The sequence below is a fragment of the Mesoplodon bidens genome, assembly GCF_964165515.1.
Source record: "Mesoplodon bidens genome assembly, chromosome: 4".
Lineage (NCBI taxonomy): Eukaryota > Metazoa > Chordata > Mammalia > Artiodactyla > Ziphiidae > Mesoplodon > Mesoplodon bidens.
The window spans coordinates 133,162,639-133,183,649 of record NC_138160.1 but is presented as its reverse complement, the minus strand read 5'-3'; the positions used below and the strand labels follow the sequence as shown (position 1 = coordinate 133,183,649).

Sequence of the window (21,011 nt, the reverse complement as noted above, 5' to 3'; positions counted from 1 at the left end):
CCTGTTTGTCTTTTTCCCATTGCTGGCCAGCTTCCACGAGGGATGTGCTGTGGCCTTTGGAAGTACCCCAGGGCAAACCCAAGTGGAGGGCTCTGCCCACCCCTCCCGGGTTTCCCCTTTGTACTTTGGCTAGTCGCAAACCCAAGCAGCAAGCTCTTGGAAACCAGCTGAGAGTGATGGAAAGAGCACTGGACTGGGCATCGGAGTGCCTGTATTTTAAACAAAGCACCCCTGTACAACAGCCTCGGTCAGTAGCTTCCCCTGCGTGGGCCTGTTTCCCTCAGCAAAAGTGTGGTATGCGTGTGCATGTGCACGGGGTACGTGTGAATTCTGGCCGGGCTCAGTGGTCTCAGATCAACTCCAGGTGCCTGCAGGGTGCAATGGAGGAGCAGGGGCCTTGGGTAGAGAGCGGGTGTGCGCGTCTGCCAGGCAGCAATGTAGTACTGGCCAGCTCCTTAACCTTTCTCACCAGGAAAATGTAACCTTCCTTACCAAGGCTGCTTTGAGGGTTATAAGCGACTTTGAAAGCCTATGTTTTTAAGTGGGGGAAAAAATTTGGCTCACAAAATATCATGATCCCATTTTTTTAAAAGGTGTGTGTATATATACAAAATATACATATGCGTCTGTGTGTGTGTGTGTGTGTGTGTGTGTGACTCACAAAGAAAAATCTAGAAATGTGCTGTCCAATACAGTAGTCACTAGCCACATGTGGATACTGAACACATGTAACGTGGCTAGTCTGAATTGAGAAGTACTTTAAGTGCCGAAGACATACCAGATTTCAAACTTAGTAGAAACAATAATTTTTTATACTGACTATATGCTGAAATTATAATATTGTGATTATCCTGGGTTATATTATTTAAGTTGATTTCACCTGTCTTTACTTTTTTTTTTTTTTTTTTTTTTTTTTGAGGTATGCGGGCCTCTCACTGTTGTGGCCTCTCCCGTTGCGGAGCACAGGCTCCGGACGCGCAGGCTCAGCGGCCATGGCCCACGGGCCCAGCCGCTCCGCGGCATGTGGGATCTTCCCAGACCGGGGCACGAACCCGTGTCCCCTGCATCGGCAGGCGGACTCTCAACCACTGCGCCACCAGGGAAGCCCTGTCTTTACTTTTTAAAAATATGGTTACTAGAAAATTTTTAATTGTATACATGGCTTGCATTGTACTTCTATTAGGCAGCACTGATATAAAAGGATATGGTTGCTTAGTAGTATTTCTGGTGGCTGGTGGAACAGATTATGAAGGGATTTGTTTTCTCTTCACTAAAACACATTTGGACGTTTTTTCTACAATGAACTGGTGCCGCGTGAATAAGCTGAAAAGATTTCCCCTTCGAAAGAAGTTAAAAGACGGGGCCTCCCTGGTGGCGCAGTGGTTGAGAGTCCGCCTGCCGATGCAGGGGATACGGGTTCGTGCCCCGGTCTGGGAGGATCCCATATGCCGCGGAGCGGCTGGGCCCGTGAGCCATGGCCGCTGGGCCTGCGCATCCAGAGCCTGTGCTCCGCAACGGGAGAGGCCACAACAGTGAGAGGCCCGCATACCACAAAAAGAAAAAAAAAAAAAGAAGTTAAAAGACGGAACACAAGGACTTCCCTGGTGGGTCCAGTGGTTAAGAATCCGCCTTCCAGTGCAAGGGACGCAGGTTTGATCCCTGGTCAGGGAACTAAGATCCCACATGCCGCAGGGCAACTAAGCCCGTGCGCTACAACTACTGAGCCCGCGTGCTGCAATGAAGAGCCCTAGTGCTGCAACTAAGACCCAACACAGCCAATAAATAAGTAAGTAAATAAATAAATAAATAAGACCCAGCACATAATAGTATTTTCCATCCACTTTGACAACCCAGAGCCTGAGGGCCTCCCAATGCCAGTAGAGAGCAGCCCCCACCCCTCCCACTAGCCTAGAGGCCATGCCCGAGAAACCACAAGGTCAGCAGGGCTCTTTCCAGCAGGCTGCACATGGCCTGACAGAGCTGAAGAGGAACATCTCTGAGGGAAGAGGGGCCAGGGCTCCCCAGCAGGATCAGAAGTTCCAGGGCCTGTCTCACACTCACTGAGGGTGGCCAGGGCAGGCAGAGCTGGGACCTCCAGGCTGGGCCACCGGGGCCCACACAGATTCCTGCTGTCTGAAGATTTGTGTGGGTCCTCTCTCCCCCAGAAAGTTTTTCAGGTGAGATATGTATACTTCTGTGGTCTGGGAGAATGCAAAGCCAGATGGTTAGTCAGTCTGCTGTGAGCTGGAATCCCAGCTGCTAACAAACTACTACGCAGCCTTGAGCAAATTACTGAACCTCTCTGAACTCCTGTTTCCTGGTCTGTAAAATGAGGATCATGACTGTAGCAGCTGGATCCCACAGGGATGTGAAAATGAACCAAGATCATGAACAAGATGTGTGTGATGGCTCAGATGAACAAGATGTGTGTGATGGCTCAGAAGTTTGTTAATCACGGGAGACGTGGAAGCTCTCAGGCAGTCTGGCATGGATCCCTGGGGCATCTGTCTTCAACAAGGCAAGCTACCCATGAGGCAGGTTCTGGAACACCTGGCTAAGCCCAGGGGCAAGATAAAAGCACATCAGCAATGGATGAGCAATGCACTCATGAGCATGGGATCCAATCCCTTCATACAAGTCGTGAGAAATGAATGTCCAGCCAGGAGAAATGTGAGAACAGGGCTGAAATCAGAACATGGATCTCCAGACTTCCAGCTCTGGCAGCTTGCTCTGACCCCACCCTGAAGTTCTTACCTGAAACTTTCCAATAAGAAGTCAGGAATGGAAAACTGTGACCAAGAGAGCCCATGTCGGGCTCATTCCCTATCTCCAGGCCTCCCCGTGCCTGACGCCGTGCTGTTCACCCACACGCTCCCTCCACCTCCACCCCTGAGCATGGAACCTGGGAGAGGCCAGGGGAAGCAGAGAAAACACTCATACTCCTCCTGGCTCTGGGGCTAAGAGACCCAGATCCAGGGGGAATATACCTACCTGCCTCAGGCCACCCTTCTGATTAATGGACATAATACAACTGATCTGACTTCTGGACAGCACAGTGAAGAGAGGAGGAAGTAAGAAATAGCAATCAGGAAACGTCCTCTTTAAGTGGCCTAGTCTGGATGAGGGGGGACAGGACAGGGCACTAAGTTAGTTGGATGGCCCAAGTCACTATGCCATCGTCTGTTCCTTTCCATCTCTTTCCTGGATGCCTGCCGAAGTCTCCGAGGGGCCTCCCTGCAACTAACCGGGCCTCTTCCCGCCCCGACCCCAGTCCACTCTCCACAGAATGGACAAACCCTAAAGCAGAAGCCGGATCATGTCACCTCCTTCCCTGCTTTCAGAACAGCAGCCAAACTCCCTAAGCGGGCCTCCAAAAGCCTCTCGTGTCAGTTGCTTGGAGAACTCTGAATTCATCACCACCTAGTACCTGCTGTTCCTCCAGGCTAGAGTGCCTACAGCAGGCTCCTTATCAACCCCATCTTGGCTCACCCTTAGAGGTATTCCCTGACACCCTGACTGAAGCTACCCTCACCCACACAACCCCCAACACTTCTCTATTAGTGTGTTTCTTTCACAGCACTCACCACTATCAGAAAGTGCCAAGGAGTACTAGAGATGGTGGCAAACCGACATTCCTCCCATTGAAAAGCAGGGCCCATGTCCCCTCCCCTTCATTCTCAGCAGGGTCTGTGACCTCTACCAACATAACATGCCAAAAGTGATATTGTGCCAGTGCTCAGGCCCAGGACCTTAGAATACTGACCACACCTACTTCCTGTCTCTTGGAACAGCTCTCCGGGAGCCCCAAGCCACTATGTAGTAAGTCCTACTACTCTGAAATCACCATGCTGGAGAGGGTACGTGAAGGCACTCCAATTCTAGCTGAACCCAGCCATCCCTGTCAAGGTTCCAAACATGTGAGTGAAGCTGTGGTGGGCCCTGTATGTAGACCAGGACCTGCCTGCCACCTCTATCACTACCACAAAGAAAAGAAGAATCACCTGGCTGAGCCCTGTCCAAATCCTGTGAATAAAAGGGCTGTTTTTGATATAACTAGTAGCCTCCCTTTCCCCGCCCCACAACCCCCCAGTGAAGATGGCCATGTGTCCTGCCCCCCATCCACCATACATGGTGGGGTACCGCTCCAGGACCTTGCTTCAGACATGTAAGCTCCCCACCCATTAAACCACTGATGACTCTGTTGTTGACTCCGGGATCTTTCTTCAGTCTTGAAGCTGGGCAACAGAGGCCTTGAAAGCCTGCAGGGTGCAGCCCAACAACCAACAAAGAAATAAAGATCTGTGACAGGCTAGTTAATCTTCAGTCTTAGCAAACACCAAAGTCACAACTAACTGCTGAACTACCATTGACAAAAAACACACAAAAAAACAAACAAAAAACAACGCTGGAGGGCTTCCCTGGTGGCGCAGTGGTTGGGAGTCCACCTGCTGATGCAGGGGACACGGGTTCGTGCCCCGGTCCGGGAGGATCCCACATGCCGCGGAGTGGCTGGGCCCGTGAGCTATGGCCGCTGGGCCTGCGTGTCTGGAGCCTGTGCTCCGCAACGGGAGAGGCCACAACAGTGAGAGGCCTGCGTACCGCAAAAAAAAAAAAAAAAAGACAATCTCTCGAGATGGGCTGACTTCCCCTCTCACTGAACTAGTTGATACTTTGACCCTGGCCTCCACCAGTCCTAGGTTCTAAATCTCAGGGCCAGAAGGGGGTTCTCAGCAACTGCCCAAACTAACCAGGTACAGAACCTCCTCAACAACATTCCTGCCAGGAATGAGCCACCACTTTTTGCACAGTGCTGGGGGCACTCAACAACTTTCTGGGGCAGCTCACCTCGGCCCAGAACTTCCCAGAAGCCTAGGGCAGAATACCCCATGCCAAGGTAGAAGAATCCCACAGCCTTGGCCAACCTCTTGGGGATGACACTCTAAAGCTGGCCCAATCAGGTGGGGAAAAGCAATCCCCATTAGATAAAATCTTTCTCAAACTAGTCTTGACCTCTGATTTGATACAAAGAACTTAATCCCAGTGAGAAAGGACCTTGAGAGGTCTTCTGGATCGACCACTTTCATTTACAGAAAAGAGAAAGAAGTCCAAAGAGGTTCAGTCAGTCACCCAAGGTGTCTTAGCAACTGAGCCAAACATCTGGGACTAGAAGGCTGGTCCCAAATTCTCCTGCCCAGAGTTCTCTGTCCTAGGGCTCACACCCGTGGAGAAGCCTCTTTCCAGTGTCTGTTGCCCCAGAGAGAATTCAGTGTTCCAATGAGCCTTAGTTCCATTGCCCAAAGAGCAGGATCATGACGCACAAGGCCTCTAGCCAGCATCTCTCCCCTTTCCACCCGAAACACAGTAACATCTGCCTTAGCTGCTGTCATACCCGAAGGGTGTTTGAGCTAGAAAGGGCCTTAGAGATTGCTATCAAGGATGTTACACCCATTTCACAGATGCAGGGAGGGGAGTGAAGTCTCACTGGGGCCTAACATAACTGCAAGCTCACGCCTTAGCATTCAGATAGCTTTCTACTGCTGCTCTGGGGCCTCAGGCCACAATGCCCAGTGGTGTCCTGTCTCCCCATCACACCCGCTCTACCTCAGAGAGGTGGGTACAGAGACCCCTCCAGGGACTGCATGCAATTCCTGCCCTTGGCCTTAAACTCTTCCCCACCCTTTCCTCTCAAATTCTTCTCGAATAAGGATGCTCTCAGCTTGTGGGCTGGACAGACTGATGTCCTCTCTCCTTTGTATGATAAAATACACAAAGACTGAGCCCATAGGCCCGATGCAGGCATCCTCGTCTAAAGGGAGCTAGACCCTGACATTGGATAGTAGTCATAAAGGAACAGAGGCTCAGTGTGGCCAGGTCTTCTCATTTTTTTTCATAACAGCTTTACTGATATTATTCACATACCATGCTACTGACCCATTTAAAGTGTACAACTCATTATTTTTTTTTTGGTATATTCAGAGTCTGGCTTTTAAAAGAGGAGCTGCAAATCTCCAGGTTTCCAGACACATATTCTTGATTTTAAAACACAGATGATTACTTTCAACTGTTTTTATTTTTTATTATTTTTTAGTGGTACGCGGGCCCCTCACTGTTGTGGCCTCTCCCGTTGCGGAGCACAGGCTCCGGACACACAGGCTCAGCGGCCATGGCTCACGGGCCCAGCCGCTCCGCGGCACGTGGGATCTTCCCGGACCAGGGCACAAACCCGTGTTCCCTGCATCGGCAGGCGGACTCTCAACCACTGCGCCACCAGGGAAGCCCTCGACTGTTTTTAAATGAAGGGTAATCAAACGCTGTCAGCAGGCTGAACTGGAATTGAGGCAGTAAAGGGAGTGGATACCCATTTGTAACTTCTACCTTTCAGGACAAAAGCCCCATCATGGCTTTTGTGTCTTATTTACCCCTGAATTCTGGAGCCTGATACGTAACAAGTACTCAAAAATTTTGGAATGAACAAATCTAGGAAAGTACTTTGCAAATTTACAGCTGCAGAGCCCTACAGGAAACTGCCATCCAAACTCTTTAAATACTATCACCATGTCAAGGAAGCCAGTACCTCCTGTGGCAGCTGAATCTGTCGGGGGCACTACTGAAAGTTACTACTTGACCAGAGCCAAAACCTACTGACCCTCCACCTCCCACCTGACATCAGAGCTTTACCTGTAGGGCCACCTGAAGCAGATCTGTTCAAATGCTGTAGTTCAGAACAACCGGCATTTCCACCCACCCCAAGCTTTGATTCTCTGGGGAAAATAATCCTAGTTTCTTCAACCATCCCCTCCCTCTTCACAGTAAGGTGCATGCATCCCAGTGAGCAGCCACCTCTTGTGTGTTCCTGATTTCCTGTCTCCCTCCCATACTCCCTAGAAGCAGCATCCAGCCTCCCACACCCAACCATGTCCAAACTCCACCCCTACACTCGGCTCCACTTTGGACAAAACCTAAACTAGGCTATTCCATCCAGATAATTGGCCTCTCTTTCTTGTATCACTGTAAAAATATACGAAGAACAGGAAAAGCGCAGACCTCCACTCCCCCAAGCAAACCCAAACCTGCAGAAAGATACCAAACATGGAGCAGGAAGGTTTCACTTCAAAGCACCTGAGGGGCTCCCTGGTGGCGCAGTGGTTAGGAATCCGCCTGCCAATGCAGGGGACACGGGTTCAAGCCCTGGTCTGGAAAGATCTCACATGCTGTGGAGCAACTAAGCCTGTGCACAACTACTGAGTCTGCACTCTAGAGCCCACGAGCCACAACTACTGAGCTCGCGAGCCACAACTACTGAAGTCCGCACACCTAGAGCCCGTGCTCCATAACAAGAGAAGCCACCGCAATGAGAAGCCTGCGCACCGTAACCATGAGTAGCCCCCGCTCACCACAACTAGAGAAAGCCCGCACGCAGCAAAGAAGACCCAACGCAGACAAAAATAAATAAATAAAAAATTTTTAAAAAGCACCTGAGCTGGTCTCTCACAGACATTCTACCACTAGGGCACTCCCAAGTGCCACAGTATGGGCTTCTCATGCAGGATTATAGCCCCAGTGATTCCTTAAATTCCCCTTCACTATGGAGTTGTGTAACAGCCTAGGGCAGGGTGGGAAGAACTGGCTCTAAGTGACATGGGTGGCTTTCCTGTGTATGCTCAGGACCAGACAGCAGGGATAAGGGGCAGAGAGGACCCAGGAAGACACAGGAAGCCTGGCTTTAGCACTTGAGTTCTATTAGCAAATTGAAGACCTGGGTCAAATTCAAGACCTCGAAAGAAGAACCACCAACACTCTTACGATTATCACTTATTATCTGCCAGGCTCTGGCTGAGCACCCACCTTCCCCTAGCTCACATTCACTGTGATCCTACGATGTGGGTAACTCCAGATATAACTCCATTTTACTGAAGCCCGGAAGTTACCAACCTTTCCAAGGGCACTCACTTGGTTAGTGGCTGGGCTAAATAACTCAAACTGGATGACTAACTCCAAAGTCGACATTCTACCACACAATGCTATTTCTTCCTCCAGAGGAGTGAAAACAAAATCAGAGTAGACCCAAGAGACATGGGTTCAAGTCTCAGCCTTGCTTTGAACTAATTGGGATCTTGAGCAACTCTATTTCCTTTCTGGGCCTGAAGTACCTAACCTGTAAATCAATGGTTTAGATTCAATGACCTCTTGGGTCCCTTTCAGCTCTAAATACTCCTTCTCTTCTGAAAGGAGAGAAAGGAAATCCAAGCCCCTGAGGGCACAGCAATGGGAACAGAGTTGATAAATGGGCATTGGTCAGGATAAGCTTGGCTCTCTAAAGCCCACTATTCTCAGGAACTCACTACAGCAGCCCATCTATGCAAATGCAAACCCACTGTTAGCACAGATGTAAAAATGGCTGAATTCAGCTGAAGGGAGGTAGCTCTGATGGGCAGGAAACCTTGTGCAGGTAGCTATCTCTGGAAAAGCCCACAGAGCCAAGCTGCAGAGAGGCTGGTGGCAGGCAGCCTAGATGTGGACCTAGAAGTCCCACCACATGGGTGCTTTCCCTGGTGGAGGTGGGGATTCCCGTACGGAAGCCTGTCCCCCTACCAGGGCCGCCTCCTCTTTCCACCTAAACGGCTGCAGCAGCGCAAGCAGGCGGGGGCTCTTGGCTTAAGCATGGACTCAGACTAGGCCAGTCCATCAGCAATTGTGATTCTCCCAGGAACTGAAAAGCATTCCAGATAATCTGGCCTTCTGAAAGGTCAGAGAAATCCCATACACTGGAGCTGCTCCCTACCCCTTAAGGATGACAGCTGATAACTGTCCTAGACATACACTTCAGGAAAGACTCGGAAGTCTGCTCCCTTTGTAATCCAGGAACCTTGCCCCAAAGGATCAGACAGGAAACCCCAAATCATCTATTCTTAACCTAAGAGGTTCTGCCACGTGGCAAAAGCAATCTTTCAAAAGCAAAAATCTGACCATGCCACTCCCTCACTTAAAATCTTCAAAAGCTCCCTACTGCCTTCCAGTTAAAATGAGCATTTATACTACAGCCACAGGGAGTTACTCAGTTCTCTGAACCTCATGGCCTTTCCTCAACCAAGACAGCTCTCTTTCCAGGCCTCTTCTCAAATGAGTCCTATACCTGTCCTTCCCATTTCAGGTTAGCCACTGCTTCCTCCAGAAGGACTTCTCTGACCTAGACTGAACTGGGTGCTCCCTGCTGCACTCTCAAAGAATCCCACAGCTTTCGTACACAGCACTTTCCATTATGGATTGTGAGTGTGTGTGTTCTTTGTCAACACAGATTTTTATTATTCACTGTGGTATTCCTCTATGCCAGACTCAAAATGTGAATGATGCTGTTAAAAGTACGAGATTCATTCATTCATTCATTCATTAAATGTTCACTGAGCTGCCTACTATGTGCCAGGTATGCTTAGGTGCTGGGGATAAAGCAGTGGTCAAACACCAAAGACCCTCATCCAATGGTGATAAAAGCTAAGAAGAAAAATGAAGCAGGGTAAAGGGATGGGGATAGACAGTATGGGGTGCAGGCTTGCTACTTAAGACAGGGTGGTCTGGGAAGGCCTCTCCATCTCAATGAATGGAAAAGGAACCTGAAGAAAGTGAGGGTGTGGCCCATGTGGCTATCTGGGGGAAGAGCATTGCAGAACAAAAGCCCTGAAGCAGGAGGGTGCACAACATGCTCCAGGAAAAGCAAGGACCAATGTTGTTGGAAGGGGAAAGTGGTAAAAGATGAAGTCACGAGCTAAGGGTCACGGCAAGGGGATGTCTGGGGAGCCAGATCAAGAAGAAACTCTAAGGACTCTGAATTTTACTCTGCTATAGAAGCCATGAGAGGACTTTAATCAGGAGTGACAGGAGACCAGTTCAGAGGTTCCTGCAACCTTCTAGCTGAGCAGTAATGGTATGTGGACTAGGCTGGCAGCCAAGGAGGTGGTAAAAAGAAAGCATTTAGCTTTGGTCACAGTTTTTTGGAGCCAAAAGGATGTACTTGTAAATTAGATATAAGGTGACAGAGAAATAGAGGTGCCAAGAATTACCCCAAGGTTTTTAGTCTGAGCATTTAGAAGGACAGAGCTGCTTACTAATCTTTCCTGAATCTCACTTTCCTCATCTGTGAAGTGGGGATAAAAAGAGCACCTGCTGAGCAGGTTACACAGGATAATTGCAATATCACTATTACTTATAGTGGGGTTATCAGGAGCTTCAATAAGCTAGGGTATGTGGAAGGGAGAGCAAAAACCAGAGCTCAGGTGGACCACGCATCCAGATGGCTCCTGGCAACTGTGGGACTGAATTCAGTTCCTCTGAAAAGCTTAGAACTTCATTTTAAAGGAAGGAAGAGAAAAGGCTACCTGGAGTTGCTGGAATGTATGTTCAGACAGGAAGGTGGTTACCACAACAAGCTTGGAGGGTTATTACAAAGTACCCTGTACACAGGCCTCCGATGGGCCATCTGGGTTTACCAATAATACCTCAAATTGAGGTGGTAAAGCCCCTCACTGTATGTCAGATTTATGTGGCCGGCTTTACAAAATTCATCATAAAAGCCCACATACCTCACCTTCCACACCAGCTTTGCCAGTCCAAAGGCACAGTCAAAGGAAAAGTGCCACATCAAGACTGTCCCTCTGATTCTGGGAAAGTCCCTCATGGAGATACAGTAAGCTATCTGCCACGAAAAACTGGCCAGTTGGCCCTGGTAACTATTACATAGCACTGCTTGACAATGAAGTTAACTCCAGATTGTCCATCCTCACTTAGGAAAGGCATAGATAACCTCTCAGAATGGGTAATTACCTCAAACTACATATACAGTTGACCCTCAATAACGTGGGGTTAGGGCGCCAACCCCCAGCTCAGTGGAAAATCCATGTGTAACTTTATAGGTTGTGCGGGCTATCTGCTGTTCCTCCCTATCTGAGCTTCTGCATGAGCGTGGACTCAACCAACAGTGGAGAGTGTAGGACTGAAGTATTTATGGAAAACAATCCACACGAGTGGACCCATGCACTCGTGTCATTCAAGGGTCAACTGAACCTGGCTTTGGAATGCATCTTCTGGAATCTAAACCACTTACATCTATCTGTGTGGAACATTTTAAGTCATGAACTGGGCTATCCCATAACGAGGTATCAATTTGATCCTCAAAACAACCTCAGCATAAGGGTTAGTCCCATTCTGGGAACAAGAAAACCAGCATGTTCTGATTTAAATCCCATCACCTACCCCTTTGCTCCTTCACCTCGCTGTTTCCTGTGCTTTCATTAGCCAGTTATCAAAACTTATTTTCTTTCACAAACCCCCAGCAGGAAAACTGTCCTCTCTCCTGGCCACTCCCTTAGATCACTCTGGACCAGCCAGGGAGGTTTGTGAGCCCTCTGGAGGCCCCAACACCCTAATTACCCCCCTTTTAGGTTGTCTGGGATTTTGCAAACAGGGGCACTCCCATCTGCCAAGCTCTACATGTTGAAGAGGTTTTTGTGGTTTCAGGTCCACTGCTCCGCCTCCTCTCCCTGCCCAACTCCCGAAGAGAGGGAAAGAGTGCTGAGTAACAGCTCTAAAATACTTACTCTAGCCTAGGTCCCACTGCAGACAGGGGCTGGGTCAGCCAAGAGAATCCCCCCCTCCACTCCGCCCCCCAACCCTGGGAGGTTCAGAGTTCAGGACTGCTGAGACTGCCCCCTACCTGCCAAGGGCCTAGAACCACCTCCAAAGCACCTCTCCCTCCCTAACAGGCACTCATTTCCCTGTTAGCGTAAAACTCAAACTCCCTGCCCAGAACAGGGGGCAGGCAGCTGAAGTTCCTGGGGAAGGCCACCTTCCCTTCTCCCCTTCAGAGGGTGTCCTAATTGTGTGCTTTCTTCACAAGAGAAGAAAGTGATTTGAACTACAGGAAAAGAGCTTCAAGCCCTCGTTTATCAAGGCTAACCTAACAGTTCTTCGCCAGAGGTGCACAATATAACCAGCTATGGAGTTTAAAACAAACAAAAAACAACCATAATGCCATTATCACCCTTGACAAATAATTCCTTAATATAATCTAAACTGATCAGTTATCCTCAATTGTCACCAAAATTTCTTCTTATAGCCTGTTTGTTCGAATCAGGATTCAAACAAGATCCACACAATGCATCTGACTGACGTCTCAACTCTTTTCATCCATAACAGTTCCCTCTTTTAAAAATGTTTATTTTTTAATTGAACGTGATGTACAATATTATATAAGTTACAGGTGGATAAGTTACAGTGAGTCATGATTTTTAAAGGTTATACTCCATTTATAGTTATTATAAAATATTGGCTATATTCCCTGTGTTGTACAATATATCCTTGTAGCTTATTTTATACATAGTAGTTTGTACCTCTTAACCCCCTACCCGTATATTGCCCCTCCCTCCTTCCCTCTCTCCCCACTGGTAACCACTAGTTTGTTCTCTCTATCTGTGAATCTGTTTCTTTTTGTTATGTTCACTAGTTTGTTGTATTTTTTTTGAACGCCACTTATTTATTGACAAGATAATCTGTCTTGTAGAATTTCTCACATTCAGAAATTGGATAACTGCTACCTCATGGTCAATCAATGAATTCCTCTAACCTCACAGATCTATGGTTCTATTAGGTGTGGGTTCAATTTTCATTTGGTGGAGGCAATTTTTATAGACAGCACTGTGTACTTTCTATTACCACATTCATTGTAAGGCACTTAATGCCTGGTTGTTACACAGGTTGCTCTGATATGAACCCCCAAGCAATTGGCTTAGGTTCCTGAAGCCAGAAGTGTGCCTCTAGCACTCACAGAACCTGGATTCAAAACTGGAGTTCTTTTTTTTTTTTTTTTTTTTTTTTGTGGTACGCGGGTCTCTCACTGTTGTGGTCTCTCCCCTTGCGGAGCACAGGCTCTGGACGCGCAGGCTCAGCGGCCATGGCTCACGGGCCTAGCTGCTCTGCGGCATGTGGGCTCTTCCCAGACCGGGGCACGAACCCGTGTCCCCTGCATCGGCAGGCGGACTCTCAACCACTGCGCCACCAGGGAAGCCCAAAACTGGAGTTCTTAACCACTATGGCAGATACGAATATACACATTTAAAAAGCTTTGCTTTGTAAAAATTGTGAATTACTGTTGTACACCTGAAACTTACATAATAATAATTTTAAAAAAGGCTCTGCTTTGGTTTCTTTTGTGGGGAAGGGGTTTATCGGAGAAAAAGTGTTTTTGATACTAAAAAAACTTTGAAGACATATTCCAATTCCCTCATTTTACAGATGAAGAAACACAAGTACAGAGAAAGTATGGGGGTTGCTAGTGTCCACAATGCTGGACACAAGCAGAATTACAAGTGAAATGAACACTCCTAACAATGGTGATCATTTATTATAGCTAGCACTTATTAGACGCTCTGTACCTGGCATTAAGCTAAAGGTTATGCTAAACATCTTGATTTTCACGACCCTATGAAATAGTTACTACCGTTACTCCCATTTTGAGGATGAAGGAACAATGGTTTAGAGAGGCTGAGTAATTTGCCCAAGATTGCACACCAAGTTAGAAGCAAAGCTGGGACTCAAAATTACAGACTGTGTAATTCCACCCAGTCCACTTCTAGTGGTGAGGAAGGAAGGAGCCAGGGTCTGAAGTAGCTCTGACACCGTGAGGTCTTCATGCAATGAGGACTGACTGATCCACATGGATGCCCCACAGAGTACAACCAGTTGTGGGGTTGGTGGGGGAGGGAAGATGGGAAAGGGCCCAAACCCAGGAAGAAAACTGAGACTGGGAGTGGAGGTTTATTTGGGGCCAGTTCAGTGTGGTGGCAGGATTCCTGGGGTTGCCATGGGTTAGCTGGGATTATAACCCTTTTTTATTTTGTGTCACCAGTTAGCTGCACTTCAAAGAGACACAGAAAAAAATGATGCCCAGAATATAAATATTCAAGTCTCAGGCCCTGCCCCCGACTTTCCTCTAAAGAGAAATGAAGAAAAAGATCACAGTACTGCTGTTTTCTTACTATACAAAGTTAGAAGTGTCAGACAATCAACCCACTGATTCCCTGCTAGGGTTGCTGGAAGCTTGTGGGGATGATATGCTCTCAAGTCTCTACCTACTACATGTACACCAGCCACAGCAAATTTTTAGTTCAGTTAGGCTCGCCTTTCCCCACAGCCCTGAGAGCACATGAACACTCCGCCAAATAGTAATCTTTACGAAAGGCAAATAAATTAAAACTTATTTTTAAAACATTCATCATAACACATTCCGAAGAAAAAACAGCCAATTACTTGGGTCATCAACCTTTAAGATTATCCATACTATGCCCTTCATGTCTGTGGATAAGCAAAAGCCCACTTTTAAGGAGACAGATCCCATATGTTTCAGGGAGTACAAATACAATACCAGAAAAGGAAAGTACAACACTCTCCAACCCCCTCATTTTACAGGTGGAGAAAACGGAGACCCAGAAAAAGTCCCAGAAAATCCCACAGTTTCAGTCTCCCAGACATGGTACAACAGAAAACACATGCCAGGCACCAAGCTAGATACTTCACACATATCATCACAGTGAATGCTCACAATGGCCCCGTGAGGCAGATAAATAATTTAATTTCTAGAATACAAATGGAGAGGCTGAGGCACAGAATGGTTAAGTATCCTGCAGGAGGCACAGCTAAGCAAGTGGTTGAGCTGGCATTCAAACCCATGCAGTTTTGACCCCAGAACCTTTGCTACGTATCACTTCTTTAACTAAGGCATCTTGCCTCTCTCATACTTAAAGAGTTGTGGCTAAGATAAGGAAAACATATTTAATGTTTTCAAAATATTCTAGGGGAAGAAAATATAAAAAACCAAAATGCAAATCCCAAGATTTAAAACTACTAAGACACAGAATTTTAAACCAGACCAGAGAACCCCGCAAGAAAGGGGGAATACAGCAAAACATCTTTTATTACTAGTTACTGCATGTGTCCCTTAAAGAACTAAAATACTAGCATCTGAGCCAAAAGGAGAGCTAAAAATAGGCATTTGCAGCAAGCTCTGGAAAGCTTTTGGCTTGCTTATGAGGCACCCAAAACATATGCATCACAGAACACAAAATTTCCCAAGACCACACTGTCATTCCATTGGTGTCTCATTTAAACTTGTCCAACCTGTAAATAAAATCAGGGCTGGAAAAGGGCCTTAGTGATCCACGTAAACTTCAAAGAAAGTGCCACCAGCTACCCTGACCACAAAATTCTCCCTCAAAAAGCATCCAAACCCTAACAATTGGCTTAAACAGAAAAGCTACTGAATTCAGAGTTTGTCTGTCAAAGACTATTCTGCAAGTTCAAAACCAATGAGTAGACAAGACACTTTCTTACCTAACAAGAACAGAGTAAATCTACCGGACTCAGAATTTTGCTGTGGGCACTTAAAGCAAGTTGGCTTTTCTAAGAACTCAGAGGTAAAGGCAAGATGCCAGCCAAGCTGTCCTCTTCCATCGATCAATAACCCCGGTGATGCACCCTATCAAGGGTCCCTGGACTTGCACAAAATGCCAGCTCAAGCACCCAATACCACCTGATGTCATGGCTGATTTAAAACCCACAAGGTAGGTTCACCATTAGCTAAGCAGCAGCAGCCAGAGTGAGTAACCCCATTTAAACTTCTGAGGAGTGCTCTTTCCTGGGCATGATTATACCCCCTTGAGTTTAAAGAGGGGGGAAGGACCAAAGACTGTCTTAAAGTTGCTATTCCTCCCTCTGTGGGTGGATCAGGAGGGATTTGCAAGAAAATGGAGGTTTCAGCACTACCCTTTGCATAAGAGGGTTCTGGAAGGAACGGGGGGAAGGGGAGGAGGGCAAAAGGAAGAGAACACGGTTTGAGGTACTATTAGTAAACGCCCAATGTCCCCTCCTCCAAATGAAGCAACCTTAAAAGAAATAAAAATTACAACATGCCATTTTCAGAATTCGCTGCTCTGGTTCCCCTAGGACTACAAGGGATTCTATTCCCTTGAATGTGAAGGCATTAAGCTTCCCTTTCCCCATTTTGATGGTCTAAACCAGTCAGCCTCAACCAGCGCTACAGAAGGGGAGGAGTTTTGAAAAAGCAATACGGCTATGGCCACAGGCCATCATTCTAGCTCCAAGCGTGTTTTAACACCGAATCACTACAAAAAGACCCTGAACCGAAGAATCCAGCCCCACTGTGCCTCTACGCGCCGGCAAAGGGAGCAGGGCGGGCGCGCCCCCTACCAAAGCCGACGATCTATTTTTGGCAAAGGAAGGCCGAGCCGAACCTCCATATTCTGCACCGTCTCTCTCCCCACAGCGCCACTGACAACGCTCTGCGGGGACTTCCCACCTTTCCCAAGAGGCCGGGTCCAAAAGGACCCAAAGCCGAAGAGGGAGAGGGAGGGCGCGGGGAGCGCCGGTCGGCGGTCACATGCCACTCGCCGCGCGGGGTGGCACCACGTTGTCCCGGCTGCGGAGGAATGCCGGGAAGGAGGAACGCGCACTCACACCCGCGCACACGCACACTCCCGGCCGCGCCGCCCGCCCGCACCCGCCTTCCACCCCGAGCGCCGAGGCGGGCCCCGAACGCCCAGGCCGAGCGGTCGCGAGCAGCCCGCGGGTCCGCGGCGCGGCGCAAGGCGCCCTACTGTCACCCGCCCGCCCTCCCGGCCCTGCCACTCCCTCCCCCGCCGCCACACGCCCCTCGCGTCGCCGCATGCCCCCTCACTCGCCTTACACTTCCCCCTCACTGGATGCCCCGCACGCTCTCCACTCGGCTCCCTCTCAAGACGGAAGGTCCCCGGGATCAGGGAGGGAAAGCACCGAATTCAATGACACGTTGGGTTTCCTCTTCTCCCCATTCTGCCCGTAACCGACCCCTGAACCCATCGCCAACGGCCATTCCACCGCCTAAACTATCTACTCGAGAAGAAAACTTGTTAACTTTTAAATCCCGAATCCGTGTGGTCGGTATGAACTCATCGCCGGGCGTTTTGCTGCCTATGACATATACTTATTAAACATTTACAACATGGGGACGATCGCAACGCTACCAAAACGAGAAGCATGAGGCGAGGTGGTAAGAGGGGGCTTCCCCAGGAAGGTTCAGGCTGGAAACCGTCTCTTACACTAACATGCGGTAGGGGGAGAGGGCCCTTTTCACCGTAACCAGCGCCCACCCTCTCCCCGCGAGGTAGGCCCGGACCACGCCGTTGCCCACTAACCGCTGCGGCCCAGGCGGTGGCCGTAGCCTCCCGGAGGCCGGGCCCTCTGGCACGGGCAGGTTCCTGAATGTGCTGGGGGACAGGGCACGGCGACCCGAATGAGCCAGGAGATAATAAAAAACAAAAATCCCGAGTCACCACGACCAGTGGAGGACCCCCGGGCCCTGGAGCCGCTGGGGGAGGGGACGCCTATGTCCCCGGAAGAGGCCCCGGACCCAGGATACCAAGCAGAAAGACCCACCTGGAGGAGACTGTCCGTTCACGGTGGCCAGGACCGGCGGCAACGCGTTCTTAGTCCACGGGTTCACCTTGGGCGGAGGGGCCTCCACGAAGTCTCGGCGCCCGGCGCCCGCGGCTCCGGCAGCTCCTCCGCCAGCGGCCGGCTCGCCGCCGCCGCCCTCCTCCCCGTCGCTGACGGCCGGGCCCTCGGCGCCAGGCGGCTGCGGCGGCCACGGGCTCTCGCGCTCCAGCTGCCCTGTGCCCTCCTTGTGTGGTTTGGCGCAGGGCGGCCGAGGTCTCCGGGCGCCGCCGTCCGGCTCCCCCCCTCCGACGTCGTTCGCCCCGGGCTCGCCCTTGCCCTCGGACGACGGCGGCGGCTTCTTCCTCACCAACCCCCCGTGCTCTTCGGCCTGCAAGAGTGGGGCGCCCCCCGGCAGCAGCGGCTCCACCTGAGTGGCCATCTGCGCGCCCGCCCCCCCGGAGAAGCCGGGCGCGCCCGAGGCTGCCTCCCCCGCCTCGAACTTGGCTCTCCGAGCGCCCGCGACGCCTTCCTCCGGGGCGCTGGGCCCCAGTCCCGGCGAAGAAGGGTCGGGGTTCACGCTAGGCGCGGCCCCCCTCTGGGTCGGATGCAGCCGCCGTAGATCCAAGGCCCGCTGGCCGGGCGGGGGGGGGGACGAAGGCCCCCCACTATGCGGTCCAGGCCTCCTCGGCGCGCGTCCCCCCCCGCCCGTTCCTCGCAAGGCGTCCCCACCCCGAGCCTGGCAGGCTTCACGTCCCGTCCCTCCCTCCCCCCCGCCGCCGGGGCGGCCCGGGCTTCCCGGCTCGGGGGCTGCAGCAATATGGACGGACGGGGGAGAGGCGCGGCGAGCCGAGCTGACCACGCGATCCGCGGCAGGCGGCGGGCGGGCGCGCGCCTCGCGACGCAGCGGGCAAGGGGAGGGGAAGGCGCAACGGTGCCGCGCCCGCCGGGGCCGGCAGCTGGCGACGGGAGGGCGAAGGCGGCGGGAGCGCGCGCGCAGGGCCTCGCAGCCCCGCCCCTTGCCCCGCCCCTCGCCTCCGATTCCTCGGCGCACCTCGGGGCTGGTGGGTGAGGGGTACTCAGACCTGACGGGGGCGAGCACGTGCCTGATGCAATTCGGGAGCGGGCGGGGGCAGCGAGCCGGGCAGGAGAGAAGGGACGGTAAAGAGGGGGAAGTGTCTTAAAGAGCCAGCGCGTGAGAACGGCCGCAGGTGGAGCACATGGGAGTGGGCCACGCGGCCGGCCAGGCCTGCTCGCGCTCTTTAGGTTGGGTGCTCCAGATTCCGAGAAAGGAGCCATTAATGTCACCCTCCACTTACAGGATGATGGAGGTGGGTGCTAACGGCTCCCTGGCGTCCCGTGGGCCTGCCCCTTGCAGGCCCAGCCTGGGTGACCTTGGGCCAGCCGGCCTCACCTCCGCGGACTGTGCTCGGCCCCTCCCAGGCGGCCCCGGACGGGACACTGCCCGGAGTTGGATTCGACGCCCGGCCTGGAAGGCGGGCCCTTAACCCTTGGGGGCATTGGGCGCCTACGAAAATGAACGGGGAATTACCAACAGACCCCAACCAGGCCAAGCTCCGAAACCGAGTATTTATGGGCAGAAAATGTCTTTTTTCTCAAGTGGATTTCATTTACGAGGCTTGCTTGGGGCGGAGACGATCAAATGCCCGATTGGGACTCTGGAGATCTGAGATTTTATCCTGACCCTGGTTCTGCCCCTTACCAACTCTGCAGCAGTTGGGCCTCAGTTTCCCTAGTGTAAAATGAAGGAATGGTGTATAACAGGAGTTTCAAATTTTAGTACACATTCAATTAAATGAATATTTACTGTAGGAGTTCTAGGAAACAGGGTTTGGAAATAAACCAGACTTACAAGGACCCTATCCTCATGTAATTTACATTCTAAGATGGAGAAAGAGACAGTAAAACAATTTAAGTGATAAACAAGTGCTTGTCTCATAGGTTAGCCTAGATCAGCTACTTTGGATGATGAGGGAAAACCTTAAATGCAGATTTCAAAGCATTTGGAATCAGGCATGTCTGGGATTGGACCCAGAAATCTGCATGTCTAGCAAGACCCCTTGGGTGCTTGTGGTCCCACACTTCACTTGGAGCAGTCCTCGCCTCTGGCTGGCTGTGATCCCACCTGCTTAAGACATAACAGCCTAAAGTGTTGGCCATCTCCAAAAGAAGGATTAGAACACCGGAGCCGCTGGATAGAGGATAAAGCTTATTAAAAGGCTTCCTGAAACTGCCCCCAAGGGGTGAGGCCAGTTGTAGGGTTGTTGTAACAAGGACTACTGGGGGAGGGGTGCTCCTGGGCACAGCCAGGCAATCTGTTGTTTAATCCCAACTCTTCCATAACATGGCCTCCACACCTTGGCCAGCTCGCATCACTTCCCTGGGCACCCCCTTCTCTGGTGGAAAAATGGGGGTAAATTAAGCTTGACTTGCTTCTACCGTCTCAGCTTTTGTGAGGAGTCAAGTGAGGCAGTGTCAGTCAAAATGCTGTGTATGTTATAGAGACTGAGGCCAGTGCTTCAAAAGAGATACCGGGCTTCCCTGGTGGCGCAGTGGTTGAGAGTCCGCCTGCCGATGCAGGGGACACGGGTTCGGCCCCGGTCCGGGAAGATCCCACATGCCGCGGAGTGGCTAGGCCCGTGAGCCATGGCCGCTGAGCCTGTGCGTCCGGAGCCTGTGCTCCGCAATGGGAGAGGCCACAACAGTGAGAGGCCCGCGTACCGCAAAAAAAAAAAAAAAAAAAAAAAAAAGAGATACCAAGGAAGCTAATGATTAAATGATTAAAGGGATCTTGATGAATTAAAGCAGGATTCTTCATAATTACATTATATATACCCTTAATCAGAAGGTAAATGATTGTACATTGTCACCAGAATGCACTATTTTTTATTTTATTTATTGATAAATATTTCCTGAAGAGGATTCACGTTAGAACCTCTCTGAACTTTTTAAAAGGGGACATAATGGTCATTGTTGGTCATTCTTTTCTATATTCCTTTTATTATTTATTTATTTATTTATTTATTTTGGCTGCGTTGGGTCTTTGTTGCTGCGCATGGGCTTTCTCTAGTTGCGACGAGCGGGGGCTACTCTTCGTTGCGGTGCGCAGGCTTCTCGTTGCTGTGGCTTCTCTTGTTGCGGAGCACGGGCTCTAGGCGCGTGGGCTTCAGTAGTTGTGGTGTGTGGGCTCAGTAGTTGTGGCTCGCGGGCTTAGTTGCTCCGCGGCACGTGCAATCTTCCCGGACTAGGGATCAAAACTGTGTCCCCTGCATTGGCAAGCGAATTCTTAACCACTGCACCACCAGGAACATCCTTCTATATTCCTATAATTGGAGGTAGAGGGGAGAAGTGCCCCCATACACTTTGTGAGGGGACCAGGGCTCTGTGTGGACAAGTAACTTGTTCATGATACCCAATACTCAGTCTGAGCTGAACAAGCACCACCTGGCCCTGTGTGCAGGCTGGAGGGGCACTGAGATCTTCACACCCTGGGCCTGCCGTGCCCCAGAGAGGGGCTC

The 21,011-nt window shown here is 50.6% G+C and overlaps 1 protein-coding gene across 1 annotated transcript in view; it reads right to left on the bottom strand.

The window, feature by feature from the left end:
- The window catches only part of LARP1 (La ribonucleoprotein 1, translational regulator), a 60,553-nt gene extending 42,184 nt beyond the window's left edge, over positions 1-18,369 (bottom strand). The window contains exon 1 of the mRNA XM_081233771.1: positions 17,476-18,369. Within this exon, the coding sequence (XP_081089897.1) occupies positions 17,476-17,914 (439 nt within the window). The 5' untranslated portion in view covers positions 17,915-18,369. The remainder of the gene's footprint in view (positions 1-17,475) is intronic.
- Between the last annotated feature and the right edge of the window lie 2,642 nt (positions 18,370-21,011).